Source organism: Syngnathus typhle, linkage group LG13, assembly GCF_033458585.1.
Source record: "Syngnathus typhle isolate RoL2023-S1 ecotype Sweden linkage group LG13, RoL_Styp_1.0, whole genome shotgun sequence".
Lineage (NCBI taxonomy): Eukaryota > Metazoa > Chordata > Actinopteri > Syngnathiformes > Syngnathidae > Syngnathus > Syngnathus typhle.
In genome coordinates this window covers 2,986,103-3,004,437 of record NC_083750.1, presented here as the reverse complement: position 1 = coordinate 3,004,437, position 18,335 = coordinate 2,986,103, and the positions used below count along the sequence as shown (strand labels likewise).

General features: G+C 40.4%; 1 protein-coding gene across 1 annotated transcript in view; it reads right to left on the bottom strand.

Annotated features, from left to right (window-relative positions):
* ednrba (endothelin receptor Ba) overlaps positions 1-8,691 on the bottom strand; it is an 8,737-nt gene extending 46 nt beyond the window's left edge. The window contains exons 1-9 of the mRNA XM_061295566.1: positions 8,555-8,691; positions 8,105-8,379; positions 5,162-5,615; positions 4,496-4,608; positions 3,216-3,420; positions 2,539-2,688; positions 1,814-1,947; positions 1,633-1,741; positions 1-1,454 (exon numbers count right to left, since the gene is read on the bottom strand). The exon at positions 1-1,454 is cut by the window's left edge and continues 46 nt beyond it. Of these exons, the coding sequence (XP_061151550.1) occupies positions 1,317-1,454; positions 1,633-1,741; positions 1,814-1,947; positions 2,539-2,688; positions 3,216-3,420; positions 4,496-4,608; positions 5,162-5,572 (1,260 nt within the window). The 5' untranslated portion in view covers positions 5,573-5,615; positions 8,105-8,379; positions 8,555-8,691 and the 3' untranslated portion in view covers positions 1-1,316. The remainder of the gene's footprint in view (positions 1,455-1,632; positions 1,742-1,813; positions 1,948-2,538; positions 2,689-3,215; positions 3,421-4,495; positions 4,609-5,161; positions 5,616-8,104; positions 8,380-8,554) is intronic.
* Between the last annotated feature and the right edge of the window lie 9,644 nt (positions 8,692-18,335).

The following is an 18,335-nucleotide window of genomic DNA, read 5'->3' as shown; positions in this document are numbered from 1 at the left end:
TTTAATTTGTTGCTATTGATTTTGTACATTAGAATAGAGGCTTTGAACTCATGTCAAACTAAACAATTATGAGACCCAAATAAATGCATAAAAGTCCTCATACAGAGGAATCGAGAAAGGGATGCAGGAATGCCAAGAGTTTGAGAATATGTAGTAAAATGGGTAGAGGACCTGAAAAAGGTCAAATAATCAAAGGGGAATACAGATGGGAAGAAGACGAATGAACGAGTGTGAATAAAGAGTGTAGTGGAGGAGGGGTGAGTGATCACAAGACAGAGAGTTTCTTTGGCGCTCTGGCTGCTAATGTGACATGCGTGACACTGGATTAGCCTGCAGGAATATTCCCAGGTCAAAGCGGCATGTGTGCGTGTTTGTGTGTCATTGAAAAGTGAGAGGAAAATAGATGACAATAAAGTTCTGTGTTAGCCTGTCCCATCACATGATGCTGACTGCCTTCACACTTTGAAAGTCCATCGTTTGGCCACAATAACAGGCAAAAACATTCACGCCCAGTCATCAGTGATTATGAGTAAGAAACACACTACTTATTTTACACACGCACACACACATTATATATATATACATTCGATATTTATTTATTATAGAAATATACTCTGATCTTGTCATACATTTAAAGTAAACTAAGCAGATTAAGATGTGGGGATAAAACAAGAACGAAAGGTGAAATCCAGATAGTCTTAATACTGTAATAGCAAGCACATCAGTAGTACAGTCAGGAGTGGTAAGAAACAACATCACAGGTTGTTAGAGATAGTAATAGATTTTGAGCTACATATAAAAAAGCTGTTCATCAGGTTGTATAAAGAGGTCACACATTGGGCTCAGCGTGAGGCTAGCACGAAGAGCGGGTGGGGTTAGAGCAGTCCCGCAATGCTGAGCAACATCGTGGCTGAAATCTATCTAAAGAAATTATTTGCATAATTATTGCATTTTTGTCAGTGGGTCACTGAGGAGAAAATCGGATGCATTTATCAAATGTGGTGGCTGTCATCTATTTGCTTTGGGATCAGAGAAATTTCCTACATTATGGTATCATGCCATGGATTTTCTTAGTCTTGACCTGACCTCTAGCAAACTTGTCAGTTTTACACATTATCAATAATATCCTTATCCTTGCCTTTCTCATCACACTTTTGATGAAGCATCACATCACATCACATCACATCATCACAGCTGTTTTCATGAGCCCAAGAACTCCTATGATGAACTGTAGACGAACCTGGGCCTCTTTGGGTTGCGCAAACCTCGACATTCCTATGACCTCACGTTTTGTTGATTTTTGTTGCTTACAATATTCAAGCTGTGGTCGATTTGTTGGTCATTCTAGAGTTGCTCTGGTCAGATGCTCTTTCTGTGACCTTCAGCTTCATGCACGACTGCTTCTCGTCCATCATCAGCACCTCGGCCGGTAGGCACCAACAGCACAGGCACGACTGCAGGAAGTCAGATCGCAATTTATTTATTTTTAATCTTCGAAAGGGAAAGTAGAAACAAACTGAAATCATTTGCACAAGTATGCACACCCTTTCTATTTTAAATTTCCTCCAATTAATCACATAGGAATTTCAGATTTTACTAGTATCCATCATCTCTCACACTGCTTTTGCTTACCCGGAAGCAATTTTTAAACCGCTTGCTGACCATGTAGAGGGCAATCGGGTTGATGCAGGAGTTGACCGATGCCATATTGATGCCGATGTAGTCCAAGACTAAAAAGAAACTGCAAAATGCATAGATGTACTATATCATAAATCCTGCAATTCAGTTCAGTTTCATTTTTAATGTCACATACCTTAGCAGTTCGCAGCGGTTGGGATCCTTCTCATCATAGATGGTGAGTTTCAGAATTCGGCTGAGGTGGAGTGGGAGCCAGCACAGAGCGAAGACCAGAACCAAACAGAAGACGGTCTTGGCGACTTCCCGTCTCTGCGCACAAAAACAACATGAGTACGATGCCTCTTGGCACAAAGCTTTGAGTCACATGAGGAATTCTTGCTCACAAAGAGCACATTTTGTTTTCTTTGATCAGAAAGATATGTTTATGCTTTAAGTGCAAGTCTTGTGTTGGTCTTTATTAAAATATAATTACATTTATTTAGAGAACACATTTTCCGGTGTGGTTTCCGCTTTTGAACCAAGGAAGGGTTATTTGGGTCATACTGGGTGCCCCCCCCCCCATGTATAAACTGAACAAATACACTTTGACAGTAAATCCCACAAAATTTCCTTGATTGACTATGATAAAAAGAAATCATCACTAGATTTGATTAAAATAGGATTTGTTACAATCTTTATCTGTGTCGTATAAACTGTCTCAATGCTGTTGTTGTGTAACAAGCGCAATAATATGTTGGAAGGAATTTACATAGCAAAAGTCCGCCGCCGGTTGAAGCCAAAAGCAGCACACACCAGCGGAGTGAAATCCAAACAATCCAGCCAATTCTTAACAATTGATGCGTCCGACACTAAAAGCAATCAGCGGCCAATTGAAAAGAATCCCATATGTGCTGAGCAAACCTGTTTCAGATGGTCACTGAGGGCTATTTGAACTCCATTCTTCTTCCTCAGCATCTCACAGGTCATCAGAGTATAAAAAATGGCAGTGCAGGCCAATGGCAGACAGAAATATGCACTGAACAGCCACCAGTCCTTCACTGATTTGTAAAACTAGGAAGAATCAAATGAATAGTCAGAAATGCATTCTAAAACAGGACTGTCAAACTCATCTTTGTCACGGGCCGCATTGTAGTCATAGTCTCCTTCAGAAGCCTATTATAACTGTCAACGCAGTTAATGAAATCCGAGAGGAGTAAAAACTGTTCAAATATTTTAAAAAAATAATGGTAATAAAAATTGCTTGTAATATCTGTATTATTTAAAAGAGTTCAATTATTAATTCAGTCTTGACACAAAGTCACAATTTGTCTTCTCGGGCCACATAAAATGATGTGGTGGGCCGTATCTGGCCACCGGGCCTTGAGTTTGACACCTACGTTCAAAAAGAATAACTTGAACACGTGAACCTAAATTTGCATAGGAGAATATTTTGTGCCAGAAATCAGCGATACACGCTTCAGTAAACTCTTTTTGACCTCGTGCTAACCTAGAAGCTGTCACAGCGCTCTTGACTTAGGTGACATCAGACATATCTCCAGATCATGCACTGGTTGACTTCTCTGTGTGTATCAGCTTACCCTCATAAGGTCTGTTTTCTGCATGGGGTGCAATAAACAGATTCTCAAACGTTCGCCTTTGTAGTCCATAGTGATCATGTCAAAAGCAACTGCCTCGGGCACAGCCAGGATGATGGATAATATCCAGATGAGTGCAATCTCAATGGCCATCCACTTCGGAACACCGATCCCTTTGATTCGGCTCCATGAAGTCACAGCGCGATATCTGAAGGATCAATCACATGAGTTCACCAAAACAACTTGTGTAAGTGATGTTTGGATAAAGTCTCTAGACTCGCAATATATGCCATTACAGAGATCAGACGTGGCCCAGCGACAGCCCTGAAACCTGAAGGCTCTGGGGGAGATCTGTATGGAGGAGTGGGCCAAAATCCCTGCTGCAGTGTGTGCAAACTTGGTCAAGAACTACAGGAAACGTCTGATCTCTGTAATTGCAAACAAAGGTTTCTGCACCAAATATTATTAAGTTCTGTTTTCATACTTATTTCAGGCAATAAAATGGAAATTATTTATTTAAAAATCCTACAACGTGATTTTCTGGATTTTTGTTTTAGATTCCATCACTCACAGTTGAAGAGTACCTATGACAGAAATTACAAACTTCTACATGCTTTGCAAGTGGGAAAACCCGAAAAATCAGCAATCAAATACTTGTTCTTCCCACTGTAGATCTAGAGATTTGATGTTTATAAGCTTTAGTAGAACAAATATGCATGATTTTGGGCTCTCCTGAAAAGTGACTAGGCAGCACGAAATCTATATATCTACATCTATATCACTGTATCAATATCTATATGGATATATATCTTCTTTATCATTTGACCAGCTCAGTGGGCTAGTGGTAGAGTGTCCGCCCTGAGACTGGAAGGTTGTGGATTCAAGCCCCGGCCGGGTCATACCAAAGAGTATAAAAATGGGACCCGTTGCCTCCCTGCTTGGCACTTAGCATTAAGGGTTGGAATTGGTGGGTTAGATCACCAAATAATTCCCGAGCGCGGCACCGCTGCTGCTCACTACTCCCCTCTCCCCCAGGGGATGGATTAAAATCACACGGGGATGGGTTAAATGCAGAGGACAAATTTCACCACACCCAGATGTGTGTGTGATGATCATTGGGACTCTAATTAATATATTAATATGTATTATTCTGTAGCAGGTATCGTTCAAAAAATAAGCTAATCATTCAGTTCATCCACCTTATAATAACACAGAACACATGAGGAAATAAAAATATAGGCTTAGATGAGAAACAGGAGGCAGGGGCTAACAATAAAACTTGCCTGTCTATACTCAGCGCACACAGACTCAGCACTGTGATCCCCACCGAGGCTTTCTGGACAAATGGCACCACCTTACACAGAGCCACCCCAAAAGGCCAATCCTCTGCTAGGAGCTGGAGGGAGGGAGGGAGGGAGAGAGTTCAGCAGTCACAATCCAACCATGAAGCAAATTCTCTTTTGGTTTTTTTCCCAGCTTCAGGCATGCAGTTTACAATAGACATGCGTGAAGCTCAGTTTATTGGTTTCAGTGGACATGAAAGTAATAATCTCTTTATCCTGGTCAGGGTTAATGGCTTTAGAAAAATAAAACTCAGTCATGTTTTTGTCAGACAGCAAAGCCCTTCTGGCTGTAAAGGTACAGTAACCCTGTGACACGACTTGAGGTCAATTGGAGTCATATGGACCCGTCCCACCCGACATTGTTTTGACAACCTTTTCCCCCTCTCATTTCAATCATTTTTCGCTTGCATAATACACACGTTAAAAAATATTCCAAATATTCACATATTAACATGCCAAAGATAATGGGAACTCAAGGGGCTCAGGAACCAGTGGAAATAATAACATTAATAAAGTATGTACCTTTTGGGTAAGGGTGGGCTTGTCATGTGAGTCCAAAACTCAGCCAAAATATTAGTTTGAATTTCAGATGACCTTTAAACTGACCTTGTAAACGTTAATGGGAATGCCGATGATGATGTGTAGCAGGTCTCCGAGAGCCAGACTGGCTATTAGGATATTTGGCCCGTTCCGCATGCATTTGTTCTTATAGATGATCCTTAAGAGCGTGGAGTTTCCGATGATGCCCACAACAAACACCAAGCAGGACACCACCGTGTTGATGTACTTGAATGTGTCACGGATTTCTGTGGGCGCACTACACATGGGGGGCATTCGACGGCGCGGCATTGTATTGTTGGGCCTCACCGGACCCTGCACGTCCCGCTCAACGAGCCCACTTCTTTGAGTAGCAGTAAGAGGGTCAGGGGGCATTTGGTTTTTGGGTTCCAGCTGCCCGCTGACAGTCAGGAAATGAAGGCCCAGCAGGAGTAAGCCCAAATTGTAAAGAGGCTTCATCCTGGCGTTTGATGAATTTTGACCTGATCCTTTTTGCCTAAAACTGAGAAAGAACAAATGGTGCAGACTTTAGTTGCTAGTTTTATTTGACAGATTCACATAAAACGAACATTTCACCTTGTATACACAAACTGACAAACTGCAGTGCTGCAGTGGCTGTTCATAGACTATGTAAAAGGTGAAGTGGTATTTTTTCCCCCAAACAATCAACAGAGAAAGAGAGAAACAGTGGGCCCAGAAGACCACATCCATTGAGCCCTGTTAAAACAATGACAGTCAACAAATTCCCTGCAAATCAGACCAGCACCATATGGAAGTTTTGTTCCACAGCTGTACTAAATTACCATAATGGACAATTGCTAAAATAGTAGCATTTGTTTGTCAGGAAAGCAGTATGTGGAAGCTATTTAACAAAAATGTTTTTTATGGTAACGTTATTGAAACGTGATTTTTCAAAAATAATATATATATATATATTTTCTTTTTAAAGAAAACAGGTGAAAAATATACCGTTTTTTTCCGTGTATAGTGCGCCCCCATGTACAATACGCACCCTAAAAATGGCATGGTGATGCTGGAAAAAAGCCTGTACCCATGTATAATACGCACCCAATTTTTATGAATTTTTCTTTATGAATTTTTTTTTTTTTTTTTTTTTAAGTCCCAATGATCGTCACACACGCAGGGAGGCAATGGGTACCATTTTTATAGTCTTTGGTATGGTCTTAACTAGGCTGGATGTAATTTTTTTTGTTGGCGTTGATTTCTCCGACTGCCCATAAACGCACCACCGCGCTCCGTGCGCGCACGGGAAAGAGGCGTGCGGACGTGAAAAAGGCGGCTGAGAGACGTTGAAGAGGAATAAAAACACCCTTGGAAACCAAAACTTGGTGATTTCAAGTTTCATTTCGAGGGACATTTGTCACGTCTCGTCCCCAGTTTTGCTATGTGTCTAGGTTGCCATAGTTTCTGTTCGCGTCGCCCCTCTCTTCCTGTGTCACCTCAATCGATGTAACGTGTTTTGTATTTAAGTCCTGTCTGCCCCTCGCTCACCGTCGGATCATTGCATGTGTTACTGTCATGATGTCTGTTTGCTTTCTGTTCGTGTCTTTGGTAATGTCACCCTGTCTTTTTGTTCCACGACTTTGTCGGTCAGTCCTGTTGTTGGTTTTGTTTTCTAAAAAAAAAAAAAAAAAGTTAAAAATTTTTTGTACCCATGTATAATGCGCACCCCAGATTTTAGGACAATAAATTCGTTAAATTTTGCGCACTATACACGGAAAAAAACGGTACGATTAATTCTGATTTCAGTATAGTTATGTGATTACATTTCAACACAAAAAAGTTGTAGTCAACCGACTGAAATTTGGGTATAAGTCTAAATTTACTTTGAAACTTTCCACTCCTTTTCAAATTGATATTGTTGACAACTCTTAATAAAGAACAAGGCTGAATGACATGACACAGTGTAAACAAATAAAATACAAATTAAGCATTATGAATCACTCTAAACAATTGGACAGCATAGTAGTCAATTAATTGTCAGTTAGGCACATTATCTTTACAAGGCAGTCACAAGACGAATCCTAACTTCCACCCAAGCTCCTTAAGTAATCAATTTAGAGTCTCGCTCTCCTACAGCGGTGGGCTGGTGGAGCAGCTGGTTGGCAACATTTTTCTGGGCTCTGATTATTATTATTATTTATTGTTTGTGCCTTCTTGTTTTTTATATTGCGTCGTTTACTTGTATGTCTATCGTGTAATGTCTTGTCACCGTGGGATAGGGAAAACGTAATTTCGATCTCTTTGTGTGTCTCGGCATGTGAAGATGTTGACAATAAAGCAGACTTTGACTTTGACTTTGATTGGGAATCCTTCCCTCTCATACACCAGAACACTTCCACGCATGAGTCATGTGATCCGGTATGTAAACTGCCTGGACTGTCCTCTCATTTGTATTCAAGGTTCCCTATCCAAAAGTCTTGTAGCACCGCCTGGTTCACTCCACTGTCCTGTCCTGTCCCATCATATCCAATCCTGTCCTGTCCTGTCTTATCCCGTCATATCCAATCCTATCTTGTCCTATCCTATCCTGTCCTATCCTATATCCTATCCTATATTCTATATCCTATATCCTATATCCTATATCCTATATCCTATCCTATATCCTATATCCTATATCCTATATCTTATCCTATCCTATCCTATCCTATCCTATCCTATCCTATCCTATCCTATCCTATCCTATCCTAACCTAACCTAACCTAACCTAACCTAACCTAACCTAACCTAACCTAACCTATATCCTGTCCTGTCTTGGTTGCTACTAGTTCTGTTTATTGTATTAATCTACTTAATCTACCGTTGCTCTGTTTTATTTTTGCTCCATTCTCTCCATTCTCTCTGTCTGTCCACTCACAAACCTTGCACTGTTCAACTGGATCTTTAATGTCACAAACTATCCAATCCTCAATACAATAAGGAAGTATGTAAGATGTTCTAACCCTGCCCGTGATCAAAACTCTGACTTACTTGCTCTTTATTGAAGTAGAAATGATCCAGAATATGTAGTTCTTAGATCAGATGTCCCCTTGAGAGCCTCTCACAACAGAGATAAATTCCCAAATTGAAGGGAAGCTGTTCCTGAAGTGACAGTGTAGTCATCTCCCATGGCGTTTTGCCTCTTTGGGAATACGGTCCAGGTCAACCTCCACATCTGCTCCTGAGTCATCTCATCCTCTTCTGTCCAGTACTGGCTGCGTCTCTGTGAGTTCAGTCAGCTGCCCCTCGACCACTCCTTGTTTTATCTAGAGGCGTGGAGGAAGACAGAGGAAGGCCAACAGGATGTTCACAAGTTATTTTTTTCAAAGAAAAAGTCACAATTCACGTTTTCTACATTTCAACAGATAGATATTAAAAGGGCAAAAAAATACGGTATGGAATAATCTAGATAATCTAGCATTGTATTTGTAAGTAAGGTACCTTTCGACTTAATTTTCTTCCTGTTTCTTTGGCAGTTTGTGAGGGATTCTGTTGTTCTCAGTTTTCTTCAGAACACCCTGCAGAGATTTAATTGGAGCTTGCTCTGACCGGAAAACCCTTCTTTTGTACTTTTGAGTGTTTGTTATGCTGAAGGCGGTGCTGAAATGTAAACTTCCGTTTATTTTCAACTTCATAGCTAAATAGCTAATGTTTTTTTTTTTTTACCAAAATTGACTGCTATTTGGTCCAATTCACAAATCCCTATATTTTTTTTATAAAAGCACACGTTCCAGCTTCACTGTGGGTGGAGAATACTTAACATTCCAATGTGTGTGAAAACTCGGATTGGAAGCCAAATAAAGTTAATCCAAAAATATTCACTCTGTGTGATTTGAGGGTGCTTTGTTCCGTCTGCTGAATGTCAGAACCATTACAGATGATTCACATTACCTGTTAAAAGCCTTCAGTGAAATACGCATCACCATTCCAGCGTGAGGTCTAATGTTTCAGTTGATGAGCCTTGTGAGCTGGCCTTCAGCCCACCAGCCATTAGACACCCTCCAATAATTGAGACCTTTGTTCAATATAGTAAGTAGATTACTTTATTTCTCTGAGTGTCATTAAACAAAATAGAAGTCTAACATGCAAAAAACCCAATGTTGCTCAATCTCTTCTGTTGAGAAATTTCGAGGGCACATTGAGACGCCCAAAAATCTCACACTAATTTTCTATTTGTAAAGGGTGATTCCCTTATAATCCATGTTGGACAATTACCTTTATAATGTGCATTTATGTCCTGAAAGACATTTTACGGATTCCCACGTTACAAAGTTTGCTGTTGTTTTGGCTTTATTGCCGTCAGCGGCAAGACAACAACCTTAAATTAAATTACCCCCCCCAGCACTAATATGCAATACATGGAAGCAGTGTGTCTTCAAAGGGTCACAAGTGGGCAGTTGACCTTTGCCCTGCAGGAATAATGACTTGACACTTTATTACATCCATAAATGAAGCTTCATTGGGCGAGTGTCTCCATCCATTGATTTTAGTGCATTGATTAATCCAAGTCTATTTGACCTTTCATTTCGACAAGGTTGAAAAGGTGGACTATTTACACTTTGAAAAAATCAAAAGCTCTCATTATATTGAGTAAAAAAATAAAAGCATATAAATAAGTAAATATTTCATTATATTGAGTAAAAAAAAGTAAATAAATAAATAATTAGACAAATAAAATTAAAAAAAAATCCTGAGTCTTATATGATGTATTTTTCTTTGAGTGCACAAATTCCTTACACGTTTGCATTGAGAATGTTTTTGATAAAACACAAATGGAAGATTTTAAAGCAATTATCTATAAACAGCCTTTTTAATGATTCATAGGGATTGAGATCATTCTATCACTTGTTAAAAATGTATCATTCCACCTATGGAATGATTTTATTTGGTTGTTTCGCAGCATAATCAGCCAGGTTGAGCACGTTGAGTTGCTTTAAAACGCTTTTCACATCACTGCATTCTGCTTTCATTTAGACATTCCACAGCATCGGAACCTTTTCACAATCAGGGTATGTGTGTGATGCATATGTTCTCCAATTCTGTCTGGCCCTTATTATATCTCTTCCGTCCCTTAACCATCTCCATGTCTCTTTCTTTTTCTCATTTTCTGAGACAATAAGGACACCATTTGCCCCTACAGACTGCAGTCTAGAGACTAAATGCGCTTGTAGTATAAGTGATACAAATTGCTGCCTTTCGTGTATTTCACAGCCACAGCTGGTCCCAAGTCATGATACAAATCGGGTGAGGTGCATCAGGAAGGACATCTGGCGTCAAAACATTGGCAAGCAAATCATGCAAGTGACTCGCTGTGGGGATGGGACAACAACTCTCTATGCACTCCTGTTGGAATGCTAGATTATTCTCATGTGAAAACTGATGAGGATAAAAAACATGAACAATTAGATATGGATATTAGCTATTTGGTAAACAAACAAAAATGAACAGGAGAATGGAAAACTACAAACTCCGTCTATCTCACAAGTAGCCATGCGTCACTAAATAACAAAATAATTGGCACAGAGAATTTTCACAACAGTATTAGCTTTTACACAAACGTAATCATGTGCTTGTGTTTGATTCATTGAATAGAGAGGGATTCAAGACCCTGTGACGGGACCACAAAAAAGACTTGGACACAACACAAAGGCGATTATGGCTGCCAAATTTGAATGAATGAAAAAATAAATCACCAAGTAGATCAAATAAACAATGAAAACTAGAGCCTGCCTTCCAGCTGAAGGCATGGGAACACGCCCTGCTCCATCTGCTCTATCTTCACCTGCTTCCAAATTAGTTCATTTGGACACTATGTGCAAAAATGTCTGTAATCAACTGCAGCCTAAAAAACATGCGTGTCTGTTTAAAAAAAGTTACCGGTTTTTTTCCATGTATAATACGCCCCCATGTATAATACGCACCCTAAAAATGGCATGTCGATGCTGGAAAAAAGCCTGTACCCATGTATAATACGCACCCAAATTTTTACTCTTACTTAAGTCCGTAAATGTGATATTAATTCAGAAAAAAGATCATCTTTGGGAACAACCGGATGTTATTCTGCCGGTCAGTATCACTGCGCATGCAGTAGCAAACTCGATAGCGAAGAAATATATGAGACTCTCAACGGGATCACCAATATTTGAGTGGTGTTCCAGTTATTTATCACAATTACTTATTATTATAATAATAATATATATAATATATATAATAATTATTTATTTATTATTCACAATTGTCATGGTGATCTTCCTGGTGATTTCTTAACTAGGCTGGATGCATTTCTTTTGTTGGCGTTGATTTCTCCGACTGCCCAGAAAGGGACCACCGCGATCAGTTAGGTTAAAATGAAAAGAGAGGAAAGTGACATGCGGACATGTGAAAAAGAAGTGGGAGAGAAGTTGAAGAGGAATAAAAACACCCTTGGAAACCAAAACTTGCCCTTCGTCGTGACTCGGAGCCGCAACAAATGTTTCGGATTTGTGTAGGGTACATTGTGACAGCAAACGAGCAGGTGATCGAGCAAGCGTCTGATACAAGAGCATTGTGTTCGTATGGAGCGTGTTTGAAGTGAACAGCAGAGAAGAAAGGAACAAGGCAAAGTGTTGTGAAATAAAATATTACCTGTAATACGCATTTTGTTATTTGCTGATTGAAACTGCTAATTAATTCTGCGCATCTGTAATGGCGGCCTCCGTATGATATCCGGTTTGCGATGGAGATTAAAAAACAAACAATATTTGACAATAACACACCATCAAAGATTGCACCATCGCATCAAACGATGTGTCGTCAATTATGAATTTTACTGACTAAGTGTGTTGGGCAGGATGGCTGAATGTGATGCGCGATTGACAACAAACATAGGTAGAGAACTGAACTCTCGTTCTTTATATAGCTGATGTGTCTTGCGCATCCGTTCTGCGCATACTGTCATGGCGTCCTCCGTATGATATCCGGTCTGCGATGGAGATTAAAAAACAAACAATATTTGACAATAACACACCAAGGATTGCACCATCACATCAAACGACGTGTCGTCAATTATGAAACAAACAAGAAGAAACGTGATTTCAAGTTTTATTTTGAGGAAGCATAATGCGCACCCCAGAATTTAAGACAATTAGTTAAATTTTGCGCATTATACTGGAAAAAAACGGTAACTTTCCCTTTAGTGTCTGTTAGTCTGTTAGTGTCTGTACTCATCATTCTTCTTCCTCCAAACACGATGAAACCAAAAAGTTATATTTTTGTCTCATCAGACAACATGACCTTCTCCCATTCCTCTTCTGGATCGTCCAGAGGGTCATTTGCAAACTTCAGACGGGCCTACACATGCCTTGACTTGAGCAAGGGCACTTTGCGTGCACTGCAGGATTTTAATCCTTGACGGCCTCGTCTGTTACTGATGGTTTTCTTTGAGACTGTGGTCCCAGCTCTACTCAGGTCATTGACCAGGTCCTGCTGTGTAGTTCTGGGCTCATTCCTCACCTTCCTCATGATCATTGATGCCCCACGAGGTGAGATCTTGCATGGTGCCCCAGACCGAGGGAGACCGAGGGTCGTGGCTGGGTCTTCCAGCATGACAACGACCCAAAACACACAGCCATGGCAACTAAGGAGTGGCTCCGTAGGAAACATCTCAAGGTCCTGGAGTGGCCTAGCCAGTCTCCAGACCTGAATCCAATAGAGAATCTTTGGAGGGAGCTTAAAGTCCGTGTGGCCCAGCGACAGCCCCGAAACCTGAAGGCTCTGGAGATCTGTATGTAGGAGTGGGCCAAAATCCCTGCTGCAGTGTGTACAAACCTGGTCAAGAACTACAGGAAACGTCTGATCTCTGTAATTGAAAACAAAGGTCTCTGCACCAAATATTTAGTTATGTTTTTCTGATATATCAAATACTTATTTCCTGCAATAAAATGGAAATTAATTAATTATTTAAAAATCATACAATGCGATTTTCTGGATCTTTGTTTTAGATTCCATCACTCACAGTTGAAGAGTACCTATGATAGAAATTACAGACTTCTACATGCTTTTCAAGTGGGAAAACCTGAAAAATCAGCAGTGTATCAAATACTTGTTCTCCCCACTGTAGGGCATTTAGTGGGTGAATGAAATTTTGTTTGACTCCAAAACAGCATGTGATTGAATGTCAATTTTGCATTTACCTCATCAGACAGCTCAAATTTAAAATTTCAAGCAATATTTTTACTCTTCTTAATATATACATATGAAAAAACCCCAGATGACTTTGAACGCAGCATATCCCTTACTTCAGTGGTCCCCAATAGGGGTGTAACGATATATCGATACACATCGATTAATCGATATAATGCTCTACGATTTATTGGCATCGATGCTTAACGTAAACATCGATTTATATCGCCGTGTTTGACCTCGGACATTAGAGGCGACTTTATTTTGAAATCCAGTTCATTGTTGCTTGCTTCCTCTTTCCGGGAGCAGGGAGCAGTGCGCGGCGTTGTGTTGTGAGCAGAGCAGGCACGTGAAAGGGGAGTCGACAGCTAGTACGCGGCTCCTGGGCTGGTGCTATGGCTAGTGTCCAAAAAGACGAAGAAATTTGCTCCCCTTTAGGCTTCAAGTCATTCGTTTGGAAGCACTTTGGATTCCAAAGAAAATATGGCTCAACGGACAAGACACGTGCAGTTTGTAAATCCTGCCATGCGGTGATCAAATATTCAGGGAGCACAAATCTCGCCGCATATTTAAAGAAAAACACGACATCAAAGTTCAGTGTTAAAATAAGCACTTTGTATACTGCAATACTCTTGTAATTTCCTAAATAAAGAGTTTGCAGTACCTTGTTGATTTTGCGTATGAATTGTTATAAATCAGGATATTGTTTTTTTATTAAAAAAAAAAAAGATCGATCGTAGAGCACTATATCGCGATATATCGTGAATGAATCGCAGCAGGCTTTAAGATAACGGCAAATATCGTATCGTAGTTCTTTGTATCGATATTATATCGTCTCGTGACAAAACCCGCGATTTACACCCCTAGTCCCCAACCTTTTTTGCGCCACGAACCGGTTACATGTCAGAAATATTTTCGCGGACCGGCATTTAATAAATACAATTATAATAAATATATAAATACGATGAAATAAAATGATACGACTGACATAAAAACAAGTACAAATGACAAAAATAAAACTCACCATTACGTTGAATTAGTGGGAGCACTGAGTTTGTTTCTCAGAAACGAGCCGGTCCCATCCAGACGTAATCGGAGACAATGACACCCGTAGTAATTAAGGTTTGTCTTTTATTGCAGGATGCTTGGTCTCCATGTGTTGAAGCAGTTTTGAATGCTTCATTGCCTGGTTAGTTAGCCTGTCGCCACATATTAGCTTTGCGGGCTCGACTGGGGAAACATGTCACGTGACCGGGACGAGTGTCTTGACCTGAATTAATTGATCGTCGCTAATTTTTTTTTTTTTCTGTGCGGCTTGGCGGCCCGGTACCAAGTGACCCACGGACCGGTACCGGTGCGCGGCCCGGTGGTTGGGGACCACTGCCTTACTTAATTTTGCATTTCCCACATGATCGTCTTTCAAAACTTTTTCAAGTTAAGTGAATTGCTTCCAACATGCAGTTGCTGCTGAAATGTACCACAGATGACAAGCGATATTTATCACCTGTCATGTGAGCAGACAAAGTACAAGTGAAGATACTGCCAAGAGAGCGCGTGTTTGTCTGCAACGAGCCCTAGGGCTGTTTGTTCCACTTAAAAAGATTCAATTTTTGTCACGGCTGGGCAGGAAACCTGATACAGCATAAACTATATGCATCCACATTTTATATGTGCAATTTCAGCTGCACATCTTTTCTGGCTATGCTAAATAAATGCTTTGGCCAGAAGGTGAACCTTTGCCCAAGTTTGAGGTCCAGAGCACGATAGATGATTGGTCTATATTTATAAGGATCTGTTTACTACATTTGCAGCTTTTAAATCGTGGCTAGTCTCCTTGTTATTGTCGATGAAAAACATCCCGTGACGCTGCGGCTACTGTGCCACTATTTCCCTTCATACTGTGGTATCTGTGTGCTTCGCCAAATCACATGTCAATGTGTAGAAATATTGGGAGGGGAAATTTTGGCCTCAATGTTCATAATGTATTTGATTTAATTAATAATAATATTACAATAAATACTCATTATATAATGAAATAATATTTAATTATAATTTAATAATTTCATGAAGTTATTTTAGCGATATATCTACTGTGTTTCTTGGATGTTTTTGAGAGATGAAACTGGCTACGGCTGTATTAAATGGAAACCAAATGTGGATTCATGTTTTCCTGTTTCAAATAGCAAATTCCCGGAGCAGCGCCGCATCTCCGTCCAACAATTTCCTTAGGGCAAAACATCATGTCAGTTCTTTTAAAAAGGAGTAGTTCGCTTTGGAAGCTGTCTGGTTTTCAACACAGGAATTTCAAAAGATCTTTGCTATTTCTTTTATGTTGGTATAATCAAGTTTGTGTGTGTGACCCAGAAAATATTTTGTAAAGCAGAAAAATAAGACGCATACAACATGTTGGAGCTGAATGCATCTTGTACAAAGTATAGTTTAGACTGGACTTGTTTTTAGCACCTGTCACTAAGAAATAAAGCTGTACTGAGATATGATCGTGCTGATGACATAGAGACAGATGGGAGGGGATGGAAAAATAACAGTGGAAGAAGAATAAGCACTGGAATTGGGCCTTGGAACTTCTATTGGCAATCCATGCTTCTCATTACAAATTATCTCCTTAAGGACAAAAGTCCTCAAATGCCAGTACCGTAATTTCCCATGTATAATACGCCCCCATGTATAATACGCACCCTAAAAATGTTATTTCAATGCTGGAAAAAAGCCTGTACCCATGTATAATATGCACCCAAATTTTGACTCTTAAGTTCGTAAACGTAAAATTATTTCAGAAAAAAGATCATCTTTGGGAACAACCGAATGTTATTCTGCCGGTCAGTATCACTGCGCATGCACTAGCAAACTCGATAGCGAAGAAATGTTTTGGATTTGTGTAGGGTACACTGTGACAGCAAACGAGCAGGTGATCGAGCAAGCGTCTGATACGAGAGCATTGTGTTCGTATGGAGCGTGTTTGAAGTGAACAGCAGGGAAGAAAGGAACAAGGCAAAGTGTTGTGAAATAAAATATTACCTGTAATACGCATTTAGGTAGGGAACTGAACTCTCGCTCTTTATATAGCTGACGTGTCTTGCGCATCCATTCTGCGCATCTGTAATGGCGGCCTCCGTATGATATCCGGTTTGCGATGGAGATTAAAAAACAAACAATATTTGACAATAACACACCATCAAGGATTGCACCATCGCATCAAACGATGTATCGTCAATTATGAATTTTACTGACTAAGTGTGTTGGGCAGGATGGCTGAATGCGATGCGCGATTGACAACTAACATAGGTAGAGAACTGAACTCTCGCTCTTTATATAGCTGACGTGTCTTGCGCATCCGTTCTGCGCATACTGTCATGGCGGCCTCCGTAGGATATCCGGTCTGCGATGGAGATTAAAAAACAAACAATATTTGACAATAACACACCATCAAGGATTGCACCATCACATCAAACGATGTGTCGTCAATTATGAAGCTTACTGACTAAGTGTGTTGGGCAGGATGGCTGAATGTGTTGCGCGATTGACAACAAACATAGGTAGAGAACTGAACTGTCGCTCTTTATATAGCTGACGTGTCTTGCGCATCCGTTCTGCGCATACTGTCATGGCGTCCTCCGTATGATATCCGGTCTGCGATGGAGATTAAAAAACAAACAATATTTGACAATAACACACCATCAAGGATTGCACCATCACATCAAACGACGTGTCGTCAATTATGAATTTTACTGACTAAGTAAGTTAGGCAGGATGGCTGAATGCAATGCGCGATTGACAACAAACAAGAAGAAAGGTGATTGCAAGTTTTATTTCGAGGGAGATTTTGTTCAAAAATTGTTGTACCCATCCATGCATAATGCGCACCCCAGATTTTAGGACAATAAATTACCGTTTTTTCCCGTGTATAATGCGCCCCCATGTATAATACGCACCCTAAAAATGGCATGTTGATGCTGGAAAAAAGCCTGTACCCATGTATAATACGCACCCATTTTTTTTTAAATTTTATTTATTTTATTTTATTTCTTTTTTAAGACCCAATGATCGTCACACACGCAGGGAGGCAATGGGTCCCATTTTTATAGTCTTTGGTATGGTCTTAACTAGGCTGGATGTAATTTTTTTTGTTGGCGTTGATTTCTCCGACTGCCCGTAAAGGCACCACTGCGATCAGATGAAAAGAGAGGAAAGTGGCGTGCAGACATGTGAAAAAGGCGGCTCTGTATGGGAGAGACGTTGAAGAGGAATAAAACCACCCTTGGAAACCAAAACATGCCCCTCGTCGTGACTTGGAGCCGCAACAAATGTTTCGGATTTGTGTAGGGTACATTGTGACAGACAGCAAACGAGCAGGTGATCGAGCAAGCGTCTGATACGAGAGCATTGCGGTCGTATGGAGCGTGTTTGAAGTGAACAGCAGAGACGAAAGGAACAAGGCAAAGTGTTGTAAAATAAAATATTACCTGTAATACGCATTTTGTTATTTGCTGATTGAAACTGCTAATTACCGTTTTTTTCCGTGTATTGTGCGCCCCCATGTATAGTACGCACCCTAAAAATGGCATGCTGATGCTGGAAAAAAGCTTGTACCCATGTATAATACGCACCCAATTTTTATGAATTTTTTTTGATTTTTTTTTTAAGTCCCAAAGATCGTCACACACGCAGGGAGGCAATGGGTCCCATTTGTATAGTCTTTGGTATGGTCTTAACTAGGCTGGATGTCATTTTTTTTGTTGGCGTTGATTTCTCCGACTGCCCCTAAACGCACCACCGCGCTCCGTGCGCACACGGGAAAGAGGCGGCTCTGTATGGGAGAGACGTTGAAGAGGAATAAAAACACCCTTGGAAACCAAAACTTGCCCCTCGTCGTGACTCGGAGCCGCAACAAATGTTTCGGATTTGTGTAGGGTACATTGTGACAGACGGCAAACTAGCAGGTGATCGAGCGAGCGTCTGATACAAGAGCATTGCAGTCGTATGGAGCCTGTTTAAAATGAACAGCAGAGACGAAAGGAACAAGGCAAAGTGTTGTGAAATAAAA